We start from the raw sequence: 19,708 nt of genomic DNA on the forward strand, positions 1-19,708 counted from the left end.
CGGCCCAACTTGTCCATGCCGACCAGATATCCCAACCCAATCTAGTCCCACCTGCCAGCACCCGGCCCATATCCCTCCAAATTTATAGTAATAAATGTTATAATTTGCTATAAATTCTGTGTCTTACAATCTTTTTCTCCACAACCACCTGATGAAGGAGCAGCGCTCCGAAAGCTAGTGCTTCCAATTAAACCTGTTGGACTATAACCTGGTGTTGTGCGATTTTTAACTTTGAACACCCCAGTCCAACACCAGCATCTCCAAATCATAACATTTAAAAGACATCTGGATGGGTATATGAATAGGAAGGGTTTAGAGGGATATAGACCAGGTGCTGGCAAATGGGACTAGATTAATTTAGGATATCTGGTTGGCATAGATGAGTTGGACCGAAGGGTCTGTTTCCGTGCTGTACATCTCTATGACTCTAAGAGAGATCAGTCGGCTGGAGTTGTCTTCCTTAGAGCAGAGAAGGCTGAGGGAGTGGGGAACCATCTGATTTAGATGTACAACATTCCGAGCAGTAAAGACAGGTTAGATACAGAGATAACTTTCCCTTTTGTAAAGGGGCCAATAAATAAAGGCGGGGGGGGGGGGAACAGTTTTAAGGTTAGGAGTAGAAGCTTTTGAGGGGATTGGTCGAAAGACGTTTTTTTAATCACCCAGAGGATGGAGGGAATATGCAAATATCCAAAAGGATTGTAGACTTGGAAACCCTGAAGGCATTTAAGAAATACTTAGACAAGTCCTCAACACATACAAGGCTGTGGGGCCAAACACTGGGAAATGGCATTAAAATGAACGGAAAACAGAAATCGCTGGAAATTCAGCCAACCCTTTCTGCGCTGGTCATCAAACATCCATCTATTTTAAATAAAAACCGAATGAACTGCGGATACTGTCAATCAGAAATGAAAGCAGACATTGCTGGAAAAGCTCAGCAGGTCTGGCACCAAGTGTGGAGAGAAATCAGAGTTAACGTTTCAGTTCCAGTGACCCTTCCCTCAGAACTGATGCTAGCTGGGAAAATGTCAGTTTATATGCAGAAGAGAGGGTGCAGGAAGCAGGGGAAGGAGCAGACGAGAGGTGGGTATAGAGCCTAAAGAGAGAGAGAGGCACAGTTAGACAGACAAAGGTGTGGATAGCGATCTGGCTGGGAGGGTGAATAGCTGTTAATGGGGGACTGTTAGTGGCTAACAATGAGATTCCACTCTCACCACCCTATCTTCTGCATTCAACCCAATATTGTCCCAGATACCATCAGTTCTGAGGAAGGTCACTCGATTCAAAACATTAATTCCCATTTCTCTCCATAGATGCTGCAGCTCTTTCAGTTTTTAATTAAAATAGATGGATGTTTGATGACCAGTGCAGAAACAGTTGGACAAAAGGCATCTTTGGCTGCTGCAAAAACTGTACGATGCTATGAAGTCTCTAGGAATAAGTCCCGCCCACACTTAGCAAATTGAGGACGATGTCCACCTGACCCAGGGGAACATGTTCCTGCACAGGGAGCAGTGCGGTGAAGAGTTTATCAGGGAGAAAGCTGGGTAGATTAGGAAGGGAATCCGTGCATGGTCTGAAGTTTGTGATGATGCTTTCACTTTAACAATATTATTTTGTCTTTGGGTCTTTTTCAAGAGAGGTTGTAAAAGCAGAGATGCCTAAATGTCTGGAAATGCCTACCATAACAACAGCAGGGGAGTGGTCAATCCTCCCAACTCAGGTTTTTTCCCCTAGTTTGGTTTAGCTGCAACGGAAGCTGCTGAAATGCAAAAAAGTTTCATGTTTCAGCAGATGATCCCTGGCTGACTTTTCTCCCAGATACCTCTCCTGCCTGTAAGAACCTGCGTCTGAATTTACTTTTGGCCAAGGGGTGTATTTATGGGATGTGATGGGAATTGGAACAGCTCCTTGGTTAAGTTGCTGAGTCGGGTGAATTAAGTTTTCTAATGGTTAAGTTATTCTAAATTCTGCTTTCTTTTGTTCGTGTTGCGACTGTAGAGTTTAAATAAATTCTGTTTTGCTTAAAGCCGGGTGGTTTGACTAGTTGTATTACTCTGGAACACCCACTTCACATCTGCCTTTAAAATAAGGAAAAGTTAGGGTGTAGGCTACCTTCTTAAAATACTTTGAGGGGTCTGGCCTGGTCCCTAACAAGTTGGACTATGCCAACAGACTGTTGGTGAACCAAAACAGTTGCATTTGTCTCTGTATCTTGTGGGGTCAAGCCCCGCTCCACTTCCTTGAGCAGATAACCCAGGGTGTAACTCCCAGTGCACTATGGAAAGAATTCCACACTGTCAGAGGAGTCTAATTCTGGATGAAGTCAGGTGCCTCTGAAAGGCCAAGACTAACATGACTTCCAAACCATATCTGCCTGTTCTACTCTCCTACAAGTAGGATTTAAATTTAGAATCCCTACAGTGTGGAAACAGGCCCTTCGGTCCAACAAATCCACACCGACCCTCTGAAGAGTGACCCACCCAGACCCATTCCCCTACCCTATATTGACCCCTGACCTATCACTAATGGCAATTTAGAATGGCCAATCCACCCTACCCTGCACAGCTTTGGATTGTGGGAGGAAGCCCAGAGCACCCAAGGAAACCCACGCAGACATGGGTAAATTCCACACAGACCTAAGGGTGGAATCGAACCCGGGTCCTGGCGCTGTGAGGCAGCAGTGCTAACCACTGAGCCACCATGCCACCCCAGTGGATACAGCATCTCGGGCATTTTCGTGTCATGTTCTGGACACAAAGTCTCTGCTCCATTTGGAGCATGGAAACAGACCTTTCGGTCCACACTGACCATAATCCCAAACTAAACTAGTCCCACCTGCCTGCACTTGGCCCATATCCCTCCAACATTTCTTATTCACGGACTTACCCAAAAGTCTTTTAAATGCTGTAACTGTACCCACATCCACCACTTCCTTCAGAAAGTCTTTAAGTGACTCCGAAACACTTTGGTACATCCCAAGACAGCGAATCGCATTGAATAATACCAGTCTTTTCCTTTACTTTCAGGCATAAACGTTGCAGCAGACTTACCTGGCCAGAGGCTTGCTCTCTCTCAATAGAGAGAGAGATGATTGTTGGTGGTTTATCCTGAGGGTCACCACATCTAAGGCAAGGGGAGAGTAAAGAGCTGTACAGCACAGAAACAAACCCTTCAGTCCATCTCGTCCATGATAATCAGATATCCTAAATCCAATCCCATTTGCCAGCACTTGGCCCATATCCCTCTAAACCCTTCTTATTCATATACCCATCCAGATCCTTTTAAATGTTGTTATTGTACCAGCCTCCACCACTTCCTCTGGCAGCTCATTCCATACACACATGGAAATGTTGTCCCTTAGGCCCCTTTTAAATCTTTCCCCTCTCACCTTAAACCTGTGCCCTCTGGTTTTGGACTCCCCCACCCTGGGCAAAAGACTTTGTCTATTTACCCTATCCACACCCCTCATGATTTTATAAACCTCTATTAGGTCACCCCTCAGCCTCCAAGGAAAACAGCCCCAGCCTATTCAGCCTCTCCCTATGGCTCAAACCCTCCAACCCTGGCAGTAAGAGGTGGCACAGTGGCTCAGTGGCTAGCACTGCTGCCTCACAGCACTAGGGACCTGGGTTCAATTCCCACCTGTCTGTGTGGAGTTTGCACAATCTCCCCGTGTCTGCATGGGTTTGCTCCAGTTTCCTCCCACAATCCAAAGATGTGCGGGTCAGGTGAACTGGCCATGCTAAATTGCCCACAGTGTTAGTCAGGGATAAATATATGGTAGGGGAATGGGTCTGGTTGGGTTTCTCTTCAGAGGGGCGGTTTGGGCTGAAGGGCCTGTTTCCACATAAGGAAATCTAATCTAATCTAATAAGAGGTTGAGAAGGACAGTCCTTCATGTAACTTCAGCTGGTGAGGGAATTGAACCCATACTGTTGTCGTCACTTTGCAACACAAACCAGTTAAATAATTCATGCAGGCCAATCAGCCCAAGTCTCTGCTAGCTCAATGCAAGAACTCATTCTTCACACCCCTATGAATATTTCCTTTTAATTATCTGATTTTTAAAAAAACTTAGAGTAGCTTCCATCACCCTTTCAATCATTACATCACCCATTTAAAAACACAGTCTCTTCACCTCCCAGTTGGAGATAGGCAATAATGTACATTGTTCAAATGTATGCAAACACAGAGCTTTTCTTAAAAACACTGGTAAATATTTTAAGCTTATTCCAAACACTGAGGAACTTTTTAAAAAGCATTTTTTGAACATTAAAAACTTCAAATAAACTTATTGAAATTACTTTTACTATATATTTAAAAAATCTTAATTATCTAAAATAGATTATAAAACCTTCTCTCAAAAATAATACTTTTAATAAACTATCAAATATTGAAATCAATCAAAAATACTTTCCAAATGATTGACTTTTAAAAAACTTGATCAAATGTTGAAAAACATTTTAATCAATATTTTCAAATGTTGGAAAACGTCTATAGACTTTATCATTGCTGAAAATCATTTTTAAAAAGCTTTTTCAAATCTTGGACAATTAAAAATCAAAAAATGCTGAACAACTTTTTACAACTTGATTAAATGTTGAAAAATATTTTAAAAACCTTTTCAAATGTTGGACAAGGTCTGAAAAACTATCAATTGTTGAAAAAAAATTTACATAAACGTTTTCGATTGCTGAACAACTTTTTACAACTTGATTAAATGTTGAAAAATATTTTAAAAACCTTTTCAAATGTTGGACAAGATCTAAAAAACTATCAATTGTTGAAAAAAAACATTTTACATAAACTTTTTCGAATGCTGAACAACTTTTAATAACCTGCTTAGACGTTCAAAAATACCTTTTAAAAAAACCTTTTCAAAATGTTGAAGAACATTTTGAAAACTTTTGTGAACGTCTTTAAAAACTTATGTTAACTATCTCGAAAAGTTATCGACAGACAACGTAGAATAAGTATTCTTACACCCACCCACTGTGGTGACCAAGGTGCTAACAAAGAAGAAAGCAGAGGCAAAGTCCCAGTTGGTGTGTGAGCTGTTGGTGAGGATGGAGACACCGTATCGATGCGCCTCCAATGCCCGCACCAGGAAGTCTTCGAGGTCGGACTCAGCCAGGCAGGGAGTATCGCTGAGGAGCCCGAACTTCAAGGAACGCAATTGGTTCCGGAGACTGCGTTCGTAAGGTCGCTCTATCAGAGACATGATCACTGCCCCCAGCAGCAGGTAACACAGGTAGAAAAGCACAATCCACAGGCAGCCCCACTTTGCCATCCCCTCCCGGAGGACCCTGCAAAGTGGATCTCCAGCCTCTGCACCGAACCCAGAAACTTTGCCGCAACTTTTGAATTTCCGCTCGACTGAGACGCTCAGAGTCCCCGCCTCAGTGGCGGCTGTGACACTCAGGAAAACGCCTTCAGAAATCCCACCTTTCCGGTAATTTTACAGTGTGGTACAGTCTTCTTGGAAGTTACATCCCACTCTATATCTTTCTATAATACACTGAGTGTGCTGTATTCTTACTGTAATATACAGAGCAAACCATCCTGTAATATCCACTCAGTGTACACCATCCTGTAATATCCACTCAGTGTAAACCATTCTGTAATATACACTCTGTAATATACAGTGCAAACCATCCTGTAATATACACTCAATGTACACCATCCTGTAATATCCACTCAGTGTAAACCATTCTGTAATATACACTCTGTAATATACAGTGCAAACCATCCTGTAATATACACTCTGTAATATACACACAGTGTAAATCATACTGTAACATTATGGGTGGCATGGTGGCTCAGTGGTTAGCAATGCTGCCTCACAGCACCAGAGACCTGGGTTCAATTCCCACCTCAGGCAACTGTCTGAACTGTCTGTGTGGAGTTTGCACATTCTCCCCGTGTCTGCATGGGTTTCCTCCCACAGTCCAAAAATGTGCAGGTTAGGTGAATTGGCCATGCTAAATTGCCCATAGTGTTAGGTGAAGGGGTAAATGTTGAGGAACGGGTCTGGGTGGGTTGCTCTTTGGTGGGTTGGTATGGACTTGTTGGGCCGAAGGGCCTGATTCCACACTAAGTAATCTAATCGATCACACTCTAATAATGCTCAGCATAAACCATCCGGTAACACACATTCTGTAATGTACACTCAGTGTAAATCATCCTGTAATATACACTCTGTAAAATACAGTGCAAACCATCTTGTAATATCCACTCAGTAACATACCTGTACACTCTAATAATGCTCAGCATAATCCATCTTGTAACATACACTCTGTAATGTACAGACAGTGCAAATAATTCTGTAATATACACCTAGTGTAAATTATCCTGTAATATACACACTGTAATATACACTCAGTATAAATCCTCCAGTAATATACAGTCTGTAATGTACAGTGTAAACCATCCTGAAATATACACTTTGTAACATACACTCAGTGTAAACCATCCTGTAACTTACATGCTGTAGTGTACCTTGTGTGTGTATATAACAGGCTCATTTACATTGTCATAAAATAGGCATACTTTCAGAGAATCAGAGGCTGCTCTCTGATTAGAGAGAGCATATCTCAGGTGAGGGGAGAGGCTGAGAAGGTGGGAGCTTCATGGTAACCTCAGCTGGTGATGGAAACTGAACTCACATTATTGGAATCTCTTCACCAACTGGGCCAGCAATCCCCACACAGTGTACACTAACCGTCCTGTAACATAGAGGCAATGCAATGTTTCCTCATGCAATAAATGCTCATTATGATGTATCCCTCCTATAATATGCACTCAGTGTAAGACATCCTGCAATATACACTCGTTGTAATATATCCCTTCTGTAATAAACACTCAATGTAGCAAACCCCTCACATAAAATACACTTCTCATATATTCTTCCTGTACTATACACTCAGAGCAATATATTCTTTCTGTAATATATATGTCTACTCTTGGTCATAGTAAAGGGATGGAAGGTGTCAGCAACAGCGCTATCAAGTAGCACCTGCTCAGCGATAACCAACTCAGTGACACCCAGTTTGGGTTCCCCCAGGGTCACTCAGCTCCTGACCTCATTACAGCCTTGGGTCAAACATGGACAAAAGAGCTGAATTCCAGAGGTAAGGTGAGAGTGACAGGCCTTGACATTGAGGCTGCATTCAACCGAGTGTGGCATCAAAGAGCCCTAGAAAAACTGGAATCAATGGGCATCAGGGGGCAAACTCTCCATTGGTTGGCACATAGGAAGACTGTCAGGGTTATGAAGGGTCAGCCATCCCAGTTCCAGGACACCTCTGCAGGAGTTCCTCAGGGTAGTGTGCTAGGCCCAACCATCTTCAGTTGCTTCATCGATGACCTTCCCTCCACCATTAAGGTCAGAAATGGGGATGTTCGCTGATGATTGCCCAATGCTCAACACCATTCACGACTCCTCAGATACTGTAGTAGTCCAAGTTTGAATGCAATATCCAGACTTGGGCTGAAGAGTGGCAAGTAACGTTCGTGCCACACAAATGCCAGGCAATGATCATCTCCAAAAAGAGACAATCTAACCACTGTCCTTGACATTGAGTGGTGTTACCATCACTGAACTCCCCACTATCAACTTCCAGGGTGGTTACCATTGATCAGACACTCAATAGGAGTCACCACATAAACACTGGTTGCATGAGCAGGTCAGAGGCTGGGAATACTGTGGGGAATAACACACTTCCTGACTCCTCGAAGCCTGTCCACCATCTACAAGGCACAAGTCAGGAGTGTGATTGCCCTGGATGGGGGCAGCTCCCACCTCACTCAAGAAATCTGAAACCATCCAGGAAAAAAACAGCCTGTTTGATTGGCACCACATCCACAAACATCCACTCCCCACACCACCGACGCTCCGTACCAGCAGTGTGTACCATCTACAAGATGCACTACAGAAATTCACCAAAGCTCCTCAGACAGCACCTTCCAAACCCACAGCCACTTCCATCTAGAAGGACAAGGGCAGCAAATACATGGGAACACCACCCCCTGCAAATTCCCCTCCAAGCCACTCCCCATCCTGACTTGGAAATACAGCACTGAGCCTTCAATGTCACTGAGTTAAAATTCTGGAATTCCCTCCCTCAGGGCATTGTGGGTCAACCCACAGCACACGGACTGCAGCGGTTCAAGAAGGCAGCTCACTCCCACCTTCTCAAGGGGCAACTAGGGGCAATAAATACTTGCCAGTTCACGTCCAATCAGTGAATTTTAAAAAGTGTAATATATCCCTTATATAATATGCAGCCCAAATGATACATCCTCACTGTAGTAAATATGCAACAGAATATTACAACATTCTCCTTGTAATATACACCATTAAACTAGACCCTTCTGTAAAATATACTTGCATATTGTTTCCTGTAATATACAGCCATATAATATATCATGTAACATACACTCAGTTTAATATGCACTTGCTGTAATATACAGCATCATACATATCTAGCGTAATATTTGCTTCATGTAATATTAGTGTCTTATATCCCTTATGTAATATACACCTAGTGCAATAGGTTATTCCTATAAGACGTGCTCAGTGTGGTATATTCTTCCTGTAATATACATTCAGTGTAATATATACCGCCCATATTATAACATACACCTCCCCAGTTGGGACCAAACAAGGAAATGGAACTGTTTGGATAGCTCTATCAAAGATCTGGCACAGGCCCTGTGGGTTGAATGGCCTCCATCTCTGCTGTAAGATTCCACTAGAAGGACGCGAATTATAAGTTTGAAACAGAATCCACTCACTGATCTCCCTGGCCTCCAGCCCCATTGCAACTGGAGCGGAGCAATGCCACAGGAGGGCAACTATTTATTTCTGTGAATGAATGAAAGTGAGCCCAAACATGGAGAACATTGGAGAAACACGACGTGTCTGGCAGCATCCTCCAGAAGAGAAAACAGAGCTAAATGCTTTGAGTCCGGCATGACGTTTCTCTGGAACTGGCATTTCAGGAGGAGGTTACTTGGGCTGGCGTTTCGAAGTAGCGACAGATGTTTATTGTACGGCGAAGCCAAAGTTTGTCATAAATTCCTCCTGTATTATACATTCAGCATACATTTTCCTGTAACGTACACTCAGTGTAAGATACTCTTATCTAATATAGACTCATTGCAAGACATCCTTCCTGTAATATAACAATGTAATACGCCCCTCATTTAAAATACACTTGTTATTTCTTTCCTTTTGTAGTATACACACAGTGTGATATATTCTTCCAGCAATGTATGCCAATATTCACTTCCTGCAATATACTATGAGTGTAATATATCCCTTATTTAATAGTCTTAGGTTCCACAGTAAAGTGAAGGTGCTTGTGGTGCAGTGGTAATGGCCTACCTTTAGGATAGGAGGCTCAGTTCGAGACCTCTTCCTCCAGAGGGTGCGTTATAACATCCCCTTGCAGAACTTCTTTTAATGCATTCATGAGATGTGGATGTAGCTGACTGGGCCAGTATATATTGCCCATCCTTACCAACAGAGTCAACTCCATTGCGCTGGGTCTAGAGACACGTGTAGGCCAGATCGGAAAAGAACGGGAGATTTCCTTCCCTAAAGGACATTAGTGAACCAGATGGAGTTTTCCCAACAATGATCATCATTAGATTCTTAATTCCAGACATCTTTTATTATTATTTTTATTGAATTTAAATTCCACACCATCTGTCATGGTGGGATTCAAACCCAGGTCCTTAGATTGTTATCTGAGTCTCTGGATTGATAGTCCAACAATCATACCATGAGACCATCGCCTCCCAATAGCTAATTACATCACATTATTATTTTTATTGAATTCAAATTTCACCATCTGGTGTGGCGGGAATTGAACCTGGGAACGTTACTGGGGATTAAAAGTCAGGCCACCACCTTCTTCGGGACTTTGTGATGGCACCGTGGTCAGCACAGACACTGTGATGGGCCGAAGGGCCTGTTTCTGTGCGGGTTATGTTCTCGGAGCAGTGTGCTGCCTACGGCAGATGACGCCAGCCTCCTGCCCACGTGGGCAGCCATGTTCCCCCAGGGGCCTGTGCCGACACCTCAGGATGTTCCTCTCGGTGCCCACACATCGCACGCTGCCCAGAACGATCGGCAGGCCGCTGGCCCCGAACTCTGCCGTGCCGGCAACCCTGGCCACGCCCCGGTAACCCAGCTGACGGCAGACCACCGCCGCGGAGCCGGAATCCCAGGAGCGGCCGCAGACGGTGCCCCACCGTCCACTGACGTAGACCTCGACTCTGCCTTCGCCTGGCCTCCTCCTCCTCCGGCGCTGCCCCCTGGTGCCCGCCAACCGCACCGTGCCCTCCCGTGGCCGCCCGCGCCTCCTCTTTCCCGTCTTCAAACTCTGATCCACGCGCCGCCCGCCCGCTCCCGCTCCCCGGCCTCTCTCTGCCTCCGTCGGTGGCGTGCGGCTCCTGGGCGGAGCTTTTGTGGTTGGTTGGCCTGGCATCTCCCAGTGCCAGCTCAAAGTGGGCGGCTGAGGGGCGGCAGCTGGGGCGGATGTGGTGGTGGCGGCGGCGGTGGTGGTAGCCTGGGTTTTCTCTTTCCAACCCACCTTGGGCCTGCGTGTCGTGGCCCCAGTCAGTCGGGGCCTGGGCCTGGGCCTGGGCTTGGGCCTGGGCCTGGGTCTGGGCCTAGCAGAAGTTGGGGCCACCGTTGTGGTTTTCACCTCCAAGATGAGTTCTGTAGGTGACAATTGGAATGGATTCAGCTTTAAGTCTCACTCATAGAATCATAGAGATGTACAGCACGGAAATAGACCCTTCGGTCCAACCCGTCTATACCGAGCAGATATCCCAACCCAATCTAGTCCCACCTGCCAGCACTTGGCCCATATCCCTCCAAACCCTTCCTGTTCATATACCCATCCAGACGCCTTTTAAATGTTATAATTGTACCAGCCTCCACCACATCCTCTGGCAGCTCATTCCATACACGTACCACCCTCTGTGTGAAGAAGTTGCCCCTTAGATCTTTTTATATCTTTTCCCTCTCACCCTAAACCTATGCCCTCTAGTTCTGAACTCTGTGACCCCAGGGAAAAGACTTTGATTATTTATCCTATCCATGCCCCCTCACAATTTTATAAACCTCTCTAAGGTCACGCCTCAGCTTCCAATGTTCCAGAGAAAACAGCCCCAGCCTGTTCAGCCTCTCCCTGTAGCTTAACCCTCCAACCCTGGCAACATCCTTGTAAATCTCCTGTGGTTACCCCCCAGAAACTATCCTTCCCCACCCACACCCACTCCTGTCAATACAGGCACTAGAATCTTCCCTAAGGCCCACATTCTAGCAGCCTCTTCACTCTGGGTGGATCAGGCTCAGTATTTCTTGGCTTACATCCCCCTGTCCTCTTCCATTCATACTCTCTGTCACTTCACTTTGATCCCTTCAAGAAATTGTGAAAGCGTAAACCGTATAAGTGTAGAAGGTAACAATAAAGTTGTAACAGTGCAAAGTGTGAAAAAGTGTGACAGTGCAACGTGTGAAAAAGTGTGAAAATGCAAAGGGTGACAGTGCAAAGTGTGAAAAGGTGTGACAGTGGAAAGTGTGAAAATGCGTGACCGTGCAAAGTGTGACATGCAAAGTGTGAAAACGTATGACAGTGCAAAGTGTGAATGCAATGTGTGAAAAAGTGTGACAGTGGAAAGTGTGAAAACGTGACAGTGGAAAGTGTGACATGCAAAGTGTGAAAACATGTGACAACGGTAAGTGTGGGAAAGTGTGAAAAAGTGTGACAATGCAAAGTGTGAAAAAGTGTGACAATGCAAAGTGTGACAGTGCAAGGTGTGAAAACGTGTGACAGTGCAAAGTGTGACAGTGGAAAGTGTGGGTAAGTGTGAAAAAGTGTGACAATGCAAAGTGTGACAGTGCAAAGTGTGAAAACGTGTGACAATGCAAAGTGTGACAGTGCAAAGTGTGAAAAAGTGCGACAGCACAGAGTGTGACAGAAAACATGTAACAGCAAAAGACTAAAATGCAATGAGAAGTAATTGTGACATTGAGAGGACGTGTGCAAGGTACATTGTACATTTCCAAGAGCCGTGAAGACATGGAGTGATGGCACTCACTCTCTTTCGGTCGAAATGGAAGTAACTTTCCTTTCACAGTCACAGGCTTCGGTTTAAAGCGACACTTCCCCGGTGGTGCTCTCCTTGAAGGTGAGGAAGAACAACAGGAGGATGGTCCCAGGTTACAAACGACAGAATTACGAGTAAGAAGGAAAGCTGAATGTAACTGAGAGAATAATGGATGGACCAGATTAAACACAATGAGTGAAACAGCTGGTGACAATGAATCCATGAGACACTACATTATGTTTTTACTCCAAATCAACGCTTTTGTATGTTCCCGATGTCGAGGAACTTTCGTTATGAGGGTTGATAGCAGAGGAATGGAGAACCAGAGGGAACTGATTTAAGATGACTAACCAAAGATGCAATGGCAGCACAAGGGGAAACCTTTCATAAATCCCTACAGTGCACAAAGAGGCCACTTGGCCCATTGAGTCAGCAGTGACCCTCCAAAGAGCATCCCACTATATCCCTGTAACCCTGCGTTTCCCATGGCTAACCCACCTCGCCTGCCCATCCCTGGACACTATGAGGCAATTTAGTATGGCCAATCCACCATAACCTGCACATCTTTGGACTGTGGGAGGAAACCGGAGCACCCGGAGGAAATCCACGCAGACACGGGGGAGAATGTGTAAACTCCAGTCACCCGAGGGTGGAATCGAACCTGGGTCCTGGCACTGTGAAGCAGTGCTAACCACATTGGATTAATAGTTGGGAAGGAAGAATGTTCTGGGTTATAGGGGCATTGTGGGTCAGCCTACAGCACGTGGACGTTAGGAAGGCAAGTGGCCACCACCTTGTCAAGGCGCAACTAGGGACGGGCATTAAACACCGGCCCAGCCAGCGACACCCATGTCCCACAAGTAAGTAAAGGACGGACAGTAGAGACCCAATGGGTTGAATGGCCTCCTTCTGAGCTCTAATAATTCTTCAATTCTCAAGGGTATCGACTCGCACTAAACTGATTCCATTAGTGTTCAGGTTTAAACTTATTAAACAGCACTGTAGGGCAAACAGCAGTAGCAGCTTCAGATTTTCCGGGTCGAGTTGTGACGGTAATTAACTCCGACTTAAATCAGCCTCCTGTCACCCTGTTGCAAGTATTTTTCCCTGAAGTGGGCTGAGTAGTCTGTTATACTTTTTAATATCCTTTTCCTAAGCTTTTGGTTGGAGGGGGGTTGGGCTGCTGTCTCTCTCACTCCGTGGACATCATGAACTGTCCAGTGGAGAGTTAAAAAAATCACACCACACCAGGTTATAGTTCCAACAGGTTTAATTGGAAGCACTAGCTTTCAGAGCGCTGCCCCTTTACAGCCACCTGATGAAGGAGCGTCGCTCCGAAAGCTAGTGCTTCCAATTGAACCTGTTGGGACTATAACCTAGTGTGGTGTGATTTTTAAGTTTGTACACCCCAGTTCAACACCGGCATCTCCACATCATGTCCAGTGGAAGACAGCATCAGCTAGAGATTGAGCAAAGACAACGAGAAATAGAGCAGGCTGTTCAGCCCCTTGAGAGAAACCATTCTGACATTCATGACTAACCTGCAACCTAACTCCATCTAATCGCCACTGCCCCAAATCCCTTACCATTTTTGGTTCCCAGATATCAGGTTTAAAACTCATTGAGCATTGACTGTACAATTCCCTACGGTGCAGAAAGCAGGCCATTCAGTCCATCGAGTCCACAGCAACCCTCCCAAGAGCATCCCACCCAGACCCACCTCTGTTCCTTCATTCACCCCAGATGACCCACCCAGCCTGCATAAAGAAATGAATAGCCCTTCGATCCGGCTCGTCCATATATCCCAACCCAATCGAGCTTGCACATAACAGGTTAATTTAGCCCAGTCAATCCACCTAATCTCTGGGAGGAAACCCACGCAGACACGGGGAAAAGTTGAAAACTCAATAAAGCTTACAAAAATTCTTCCAGGACACGACAAGATGGAGGCAGTGGGAATGTTAACCCCTGGCTGGTGGTTCTAGAGTCAGGGGAAACAGTCTCAAGATTGTGGGTCAAGCATTTAGGACTGGGAGGAGTACATAGAACATGGAATAATAAAGCGCAGTAGGATTCCCATCGGTGAATCTGTGGAATTATCTACCCCACAAGCTAAGGAGGTTCAGTTATTGAGTATGTTCAAGATCTTGGGAAACAGTCATATATTACGGACCAGACCACACCCTCCTCAATATATTTTATGAAGGTAGCCCAGACACTAACTTTTTCCTATTTAAAGGTAGATGTGAAATGCTGTGTTCCAGATGTGATACGACTGGTCAAACTAAACAAAACGTAATTTATTTAAACCCTCTTGTTAAAATACTAACAAAAGAAACAATAACTCAATTGTTGGAAAGCCTAACCAAATAATGGACGCAGTACCAATCACTAAAATGGTCGGCACGGTGGCTCAGTGGTTAGCACTGCTGCCTCACAGCACCAGGGACCCAGGTTCGATCCCCACCTCAGGTGACTTTCTGTGTGGAGTTTGCACATTCTCCCTGTGTCTGTGTGGATTTCCTTCGGTTTCCTCCCACAATCCAAACATGTGCAAGTCAGGTGAATTGGCCATGCTAAATTCTTGATGTCACAAGGAATTATGGGCTACAGGGAGAATGTGGGTAAGTGGAGTTGAAATGCCCATCAGCCATGATTGAATGGCGGAGTGGATTCGATGGGCTGAATGGCCTTACTTCCGCTCCTATGTCTTATGGTTTTATGGTCCATAGTGTTAGGTGCATTAGTCAGGGGTAAATGTAGAGGAATGGGTTTGGGTGGGTTACTCTTCAGAGGGTTGGGCCGAAGGGCCTATTTCCACACTGTAGGGAATCTAATCTAATTTACTGTTACATCCCCATAAACACACATATAGTAACATCCCCATAAACACACCCCTTGGCCAAAAGGCACATTCAGACATAGATTCTCACATGCAGTTCTCCAATCCAAGAGGAAAAATCATCAAGAGAAGATTCAGAGAGAGTAGCAGCCAGGAGACATTCACTGAAGTTTCCAATTCTGTTGAGACTCCAAAGGCTTCTACTTAAAACTAAAAGTAAATCAGAAAGCCTGGTTTGATTAGATTAAATTCCCTACAGTGTGGAAACAGGCCCTTCGGCCTAACAAGTCCACACCGACCCTCCGAAGAGTAACCCACCCAGACCCATTTTCCCTCTGACTAATGCACCTAATACTATGGGGCAATTTAGCATGGCCAATTCACCTAACCTGCACATCTTTGGACTGTGGGAGGAAACCACAGACACGGGGAGAATGTGCAAACTCCACACAATCACCCGAGGCTGGAATCAAACTTGGGACCCTGGTGCTGTGAGGCAGCAGTGCTAACCACTGAGCCACCGTGGTTTGTGAAAGCTGGTCATTCCCAGATGCTTCCATTGTTCCAACTTTAATAAAGACCTCACGGCTTCACTGATTGTTTACTTTCTTAGAGACAACGCGCTACCTCTGCCTTACAACCTCTCTTCGAAAAAAAAACCAGGTCAAAATAACCTCTTAAAGTGACAGCATCACCACACATGACATAGACTATAAGAGCTAGGAGGTCGTGTTGGAATTGTACAAAACTTTGGTTCAGCCACAGCTGGAGCGCTGTGGGCCGTTCTGGTCACCACACTATGGGGAGGATTTGACGTAAAAACAGAAATTGCTGGAGAAACTCAGGAGCATCTGGGGGGGGGAGAGAGAGAGAACCTGGGGAGAGAGAACACAGAGTTAACATTTCTGCTGAAGGTGACCCTTCTTCAGAACTTCGGAAAGATGTGATTGCACTGGAAGGGTTGCAAGGAAATTCTCCGGGATATTGTCTGGACTGGAGAGTTTCAGCTTGGAGGAGGGGCTGGATAACCTTGGGTTGTTTTGAGAACAGAGGGCTTTTGGGGGGGGAGGGGCGGGGTGCCTGACAGAAGGGTAATAGATTATTAGGGGCATGGACAAGATGAATTTGAAAGTTGAAGAGCCATTAACAAAAAGACATAATTTTAACATGAGGATCTGGGAGGTTTGGACAGGATTTGAGGGAAAATGTTTTCACCCAGAGGATGGTTGGGAATCTGGGAGGGTAGTGGAGGCAGTATATCTCACGCCTTTTCGAAGTATGTGGCATGGTTCTAGGTAGTGTCCCAACCTCTGGACCAAGAGACCTGGGTTCAAGCCCCACCTGCCCCAGAGGAGGGTCATGACATCCCTGAACTGGTTGGTTGAAAAAAAATTGTGGATGAGCGATTGAAATGTCATAAGGTGGGCCAAGTGGGATTAGCGCAGATGGGTTAGTGCAGACTCAATGGGCTGAAGGGCCTCGTCCATGCTGGCCGAGTCTGTGACAGAGATTGATAGGTTTTGTATATATTAAAGATATCAAGGGACAGCGTGCAAAAGCAGAGCTGATGTAGAGGTTCAGTACCGAACTTGTTGATTGGTGGAGCAGTGTAGAGGGGCTGAATAGCCTACTCCTGATCCTATTTCCCACCTTCCTCTTCCCTCCCCGTGCCACTCCAAATGAGACAGGAATTGCAGCCCTAGGCACTGCCTTAAGGGATGGACACAGAGTGCGAGCCGAGACAGGGCTGACCAACTTGGGCTGGTCTCCGTTCTCAAGAACATGAGATTATTGACCATGACTTGCAACATCAGAAGGAAGGGTAGACACTCACCGAGACGGGTCGATGAATTTGTACACAGTCCCTGCAGGGGCGTAAGCACTGGGATTTCCACTGGACATAAAGTACAGTTCACCTACAGGGGGACAGAGAGAAGATGTATTACTTTTTCTCTTGACTCGTAGATTAGATTAGACTAGATTCCCTACGGTGTGGAAAAAGCCCCTTTGGCCCAACCAGTCCACACCGACCCTCCAAAGAGTAACCCACCCAGACCCACTTCTCTCTGACTAATGCACCTAACACTATGGGACAATTTAGCATGGCCATTTCACTTGACCTGCACGTCTTTGGACTGTGGGAAATAGTGACATGTCAACTGATGTCCAGTCTGTCCACACCTTGTCCACAGGTTCACAGAGCAGAGCAGCCATTTGGCCCGTCCGGTCTGAGGCCATCTCTGCTTGCTCAGTCCCAACTTTTTTCTGGAAATAAGTTGGTTTCTGTCTCCGTTTGACTATAAGCGGCAGGGGAAGGAATAGTCCATTCAGCAGGGCCATGGCCAATCTGACATTCCTCACATCCACTTAAGAAACACAAAAAAACCGCAAGGAACAAGCACAGAAACAGGCCCTTTAGCCCTCTAAGCCTGCCCACCATGTTTTGCCCTTTGAAGCCCTGTCCCCCCCAATCCTTAGTTCCACTTCTGATCAAGAATCTATCTCAGCCTTAATACAGTACAGCCCCACAGCGTGGATTCCGTTTCTGCAGTTTAAGTTGTCTGTGGTTTACCTGAAGAAGGGCCTGTGCCCGAAACGTCGAATCTCCTGTTCCCTGGATGCTGCCTGACCTGCTGTGCTGTTCCAGCAATAAAGTTTCAACTGTGGTTTACCACAGCCTGACATTATAACATGGAACACTCCAGAAATGATTCCGGGGTGGGGCTGCCGGGGAGGTAAATTTCCCACTTAACCGATAGCGTTCGCCACTATTCATGGTTTGAGGCAACTGCGGTAGGTCTTGCAACGTTTCACCTGCGGATACAGAGCGGGGGTGGGGAGCACCCATATACACAAGGATAGTGATCCACAGATAACGAACCAATTTCCCTGTGAAAGGCTCAATTGAATCTGCCACTACCACACTCTCAGGCATCACCTTCCCACCCTAATGGCTCACCACCTGACTTCTCATCACATTGCCTCCGGCTCTACTGCTGAACAGATTCATTTCAGTACCCTCTGCTTTTTAACCAATCGCCACGAGCAACAGTTTCTCCCTTGTCTCGGTAATGGGGTGGAAATTCAGCCATAGTTGAGGGTCCCTAGTGCATCTCTGCACTAGAGAGAAAGAGAGTTTGTGAGTAGTTTATGCGAGTCCCTTCTGTATCCAGCATGAGGCAAGCTGAGAGGGTAGGGCAACCCACACTCTATCAACAACACTCAAGAAGCTCAACACCATCCAGGACAAAGCAGCCCTCGCTTGATCGGCACCACACCCACAAACATCCCCTCCCTCCACCACCGACCCTCAGTAGTAGCAGCGTGTACCATCTACAAGATGTACTGCAGAAATTCACCGGAGATTCTCAGACAGCAACTTCCAAACCCACAGCCACTTCCATCTCAAAGCATTCTCCAAGATTCATCCCACCCTGGCAATGTTTTTCTACAACCTCTACCATCGGGGAGAAGGTACAGAAGCCTGAACACAGGCACCAGCCGGTTTCAAAACAGCTTCTACCCTACTGTTGTTCGAATCTTGAATGGACTCACAAACTCTTAGCATTTGCCTGTACCTGTGTTTTTGTTTTTGCTGCTGTTTCCCTATTATTTACTTATCTATGCTATTTAACTCTGTGATCTGCCTGTATTGCTCGCAAAACAAAGCTTTTCACTGTGCCTCGGTACAAGTGACAATAAATTCAATTCGATTCAATTCACCTAGAAGGCCAAGGGCAGCAGATACATGGGAACACCACCCCCTGCAAGTTCCCCTCCACTCACCATCCTGACTTGGAAATATATCCCCGTTCCTTCAGTGTCGCTGGGTCAGAATCCTGGAATTCCCTCCCTAAGGGCATTGTGGGTCAACCCACAGCATGTGGACTGCAGCGGCTCAAGAAGGCAGCTCACCCCCACCTTTTAAAGGGGGCAATTAGGGACAGGACAATAAATGCTGGGCCCAGCCAGAGACCCCCACAGCCTGTGAGCAAATAAAAAGCATTCCAACTGCACAGTTTTTGTAAATGGTTGAAATGAATGCAATCGATATATTTAAGGAGGATCTGGATTGCAATTCAGAAAGAGGACATTCAGCCCTGTCGGGTTCATGCTAGCTCTCTGTAGAGCATTCCCGTCAGTCCCATTTCCCCAATCTCTTTCTCTGTAGCCCCTGCAAGAGGTCTATCCCTTTTAAATCTTTCCCCTCTCACCCTAAACCTATGCTCTGTAGTTCTGAACTCCCCCACCCCAGGGAAGAGACTTTGTCTATTTACCCGATCCATGAACCTGCCACAATAAAAACTGAAAAAAACTGCAGATGCCGTACATCAGAAACAAAAACAGAAATCGCTGGAAAAGCTCAGCAGGTCTGGCAGCATCTGTGGAGAGAAATCAGAGTTAACGTTTCAGGTCAAGGAGCCCTTCCACGGAACCCACCTCCTCGGCAGAGAATTCCGGACCCTCAGTATGACCACATTTCCTTACTCACACATAGGAGAGAAATGAAGAGAAGGGAAGTGTGGCACAGTGTCTCAGTGGTTAGCACTGCTTGCCTCACTGCACCAGGGTCCCAGGTTCGATTCCAGCCTTGGGTCACTGTCTGTGTGGAGTTTGCACATTCTCCCCGTGTCTGTGTGGGTTTCCTCCGGGTGCTCCGGCTTCCTCCCACAGTCCAAAGATGTGCAGGTTAGGGTGGATTGGCCATGGGAAATTGCCCCATAGTGTTCAGGG

The 19,708-nt window shown here is 46.0% G+C and overlaps 2 protein-coding genes across 3 annotated transcripts in view; both read right to left on the reverse strand.

Moving 5' to 3' along the window:
- The window catches only part of LOC122542933 (potassium channel subfamily K member 1-like), a 12,221-nt gene extending 6,780 nt beyond the window's left edge, over positions 1 to 5,441 (reverse strand). For both annotated transcript variants that reach the window (XM_043681076.1, XM_043681077.1), the window contains exon 1: positions 4,996 to 5,441. In XM_043681076.1, the coding sequence (XP_043537011.1) occupies positions 4,996 to 5,296 (301 nt within the window). In that variant the 5' untranslated portion in view covers positions 5,297 to 5,441. The remainder of the gene's footprint in view (positions 1 to 4,995) is intronic.
- A 4,282-nt stretch (positions 5,442 to 9,723) lies between these two features.
- si:ch211-136a13.1 (HHIP-like protein 1) overlaps positions 9,724 to 19,708 on the reverse strand; it is a 32,675-nt gene continuing 22,690 nt past the window's right edge. The window contains exons 6-8 of the mRNA XM_043680669.1: positions 16,809 to 16,890; positions 12,124 to 12,206; positions 9,724 to 10,735 (exon numbers count right to left, since the gene is read on the reverse strand). Of these exons, the coding sequence (XP_043536604.1) occupies positions 9,999 to 10,735; positions 12,124 to 12,206; positions 16,809 to 16,890 (902 nt within the window). The 3' untranslated portion in view covers positions 9,724 to 9,998. The remainder of the gene's footprint in view (positions 10,736 to 12,123; positions 12,207 to 16,808; positions 16,891 to 19,708) is intronic.

Source organism: Chiloscyllium plagiosum, chromosome 41, assembly GCF_004010195.1.
Source record: "Chiloscyllium plagiosum isolate BGI_BamShark_2017 chromosome 41, ASM401019v2, whole genome shotgun sequence".
NCBI lineage: Eukaryota > Metazoa > Chordata > Chondrichthyes > Orectolobiformes > Hemiscylliidae > Chiloscyllium > Chiloscyllium plagiosum.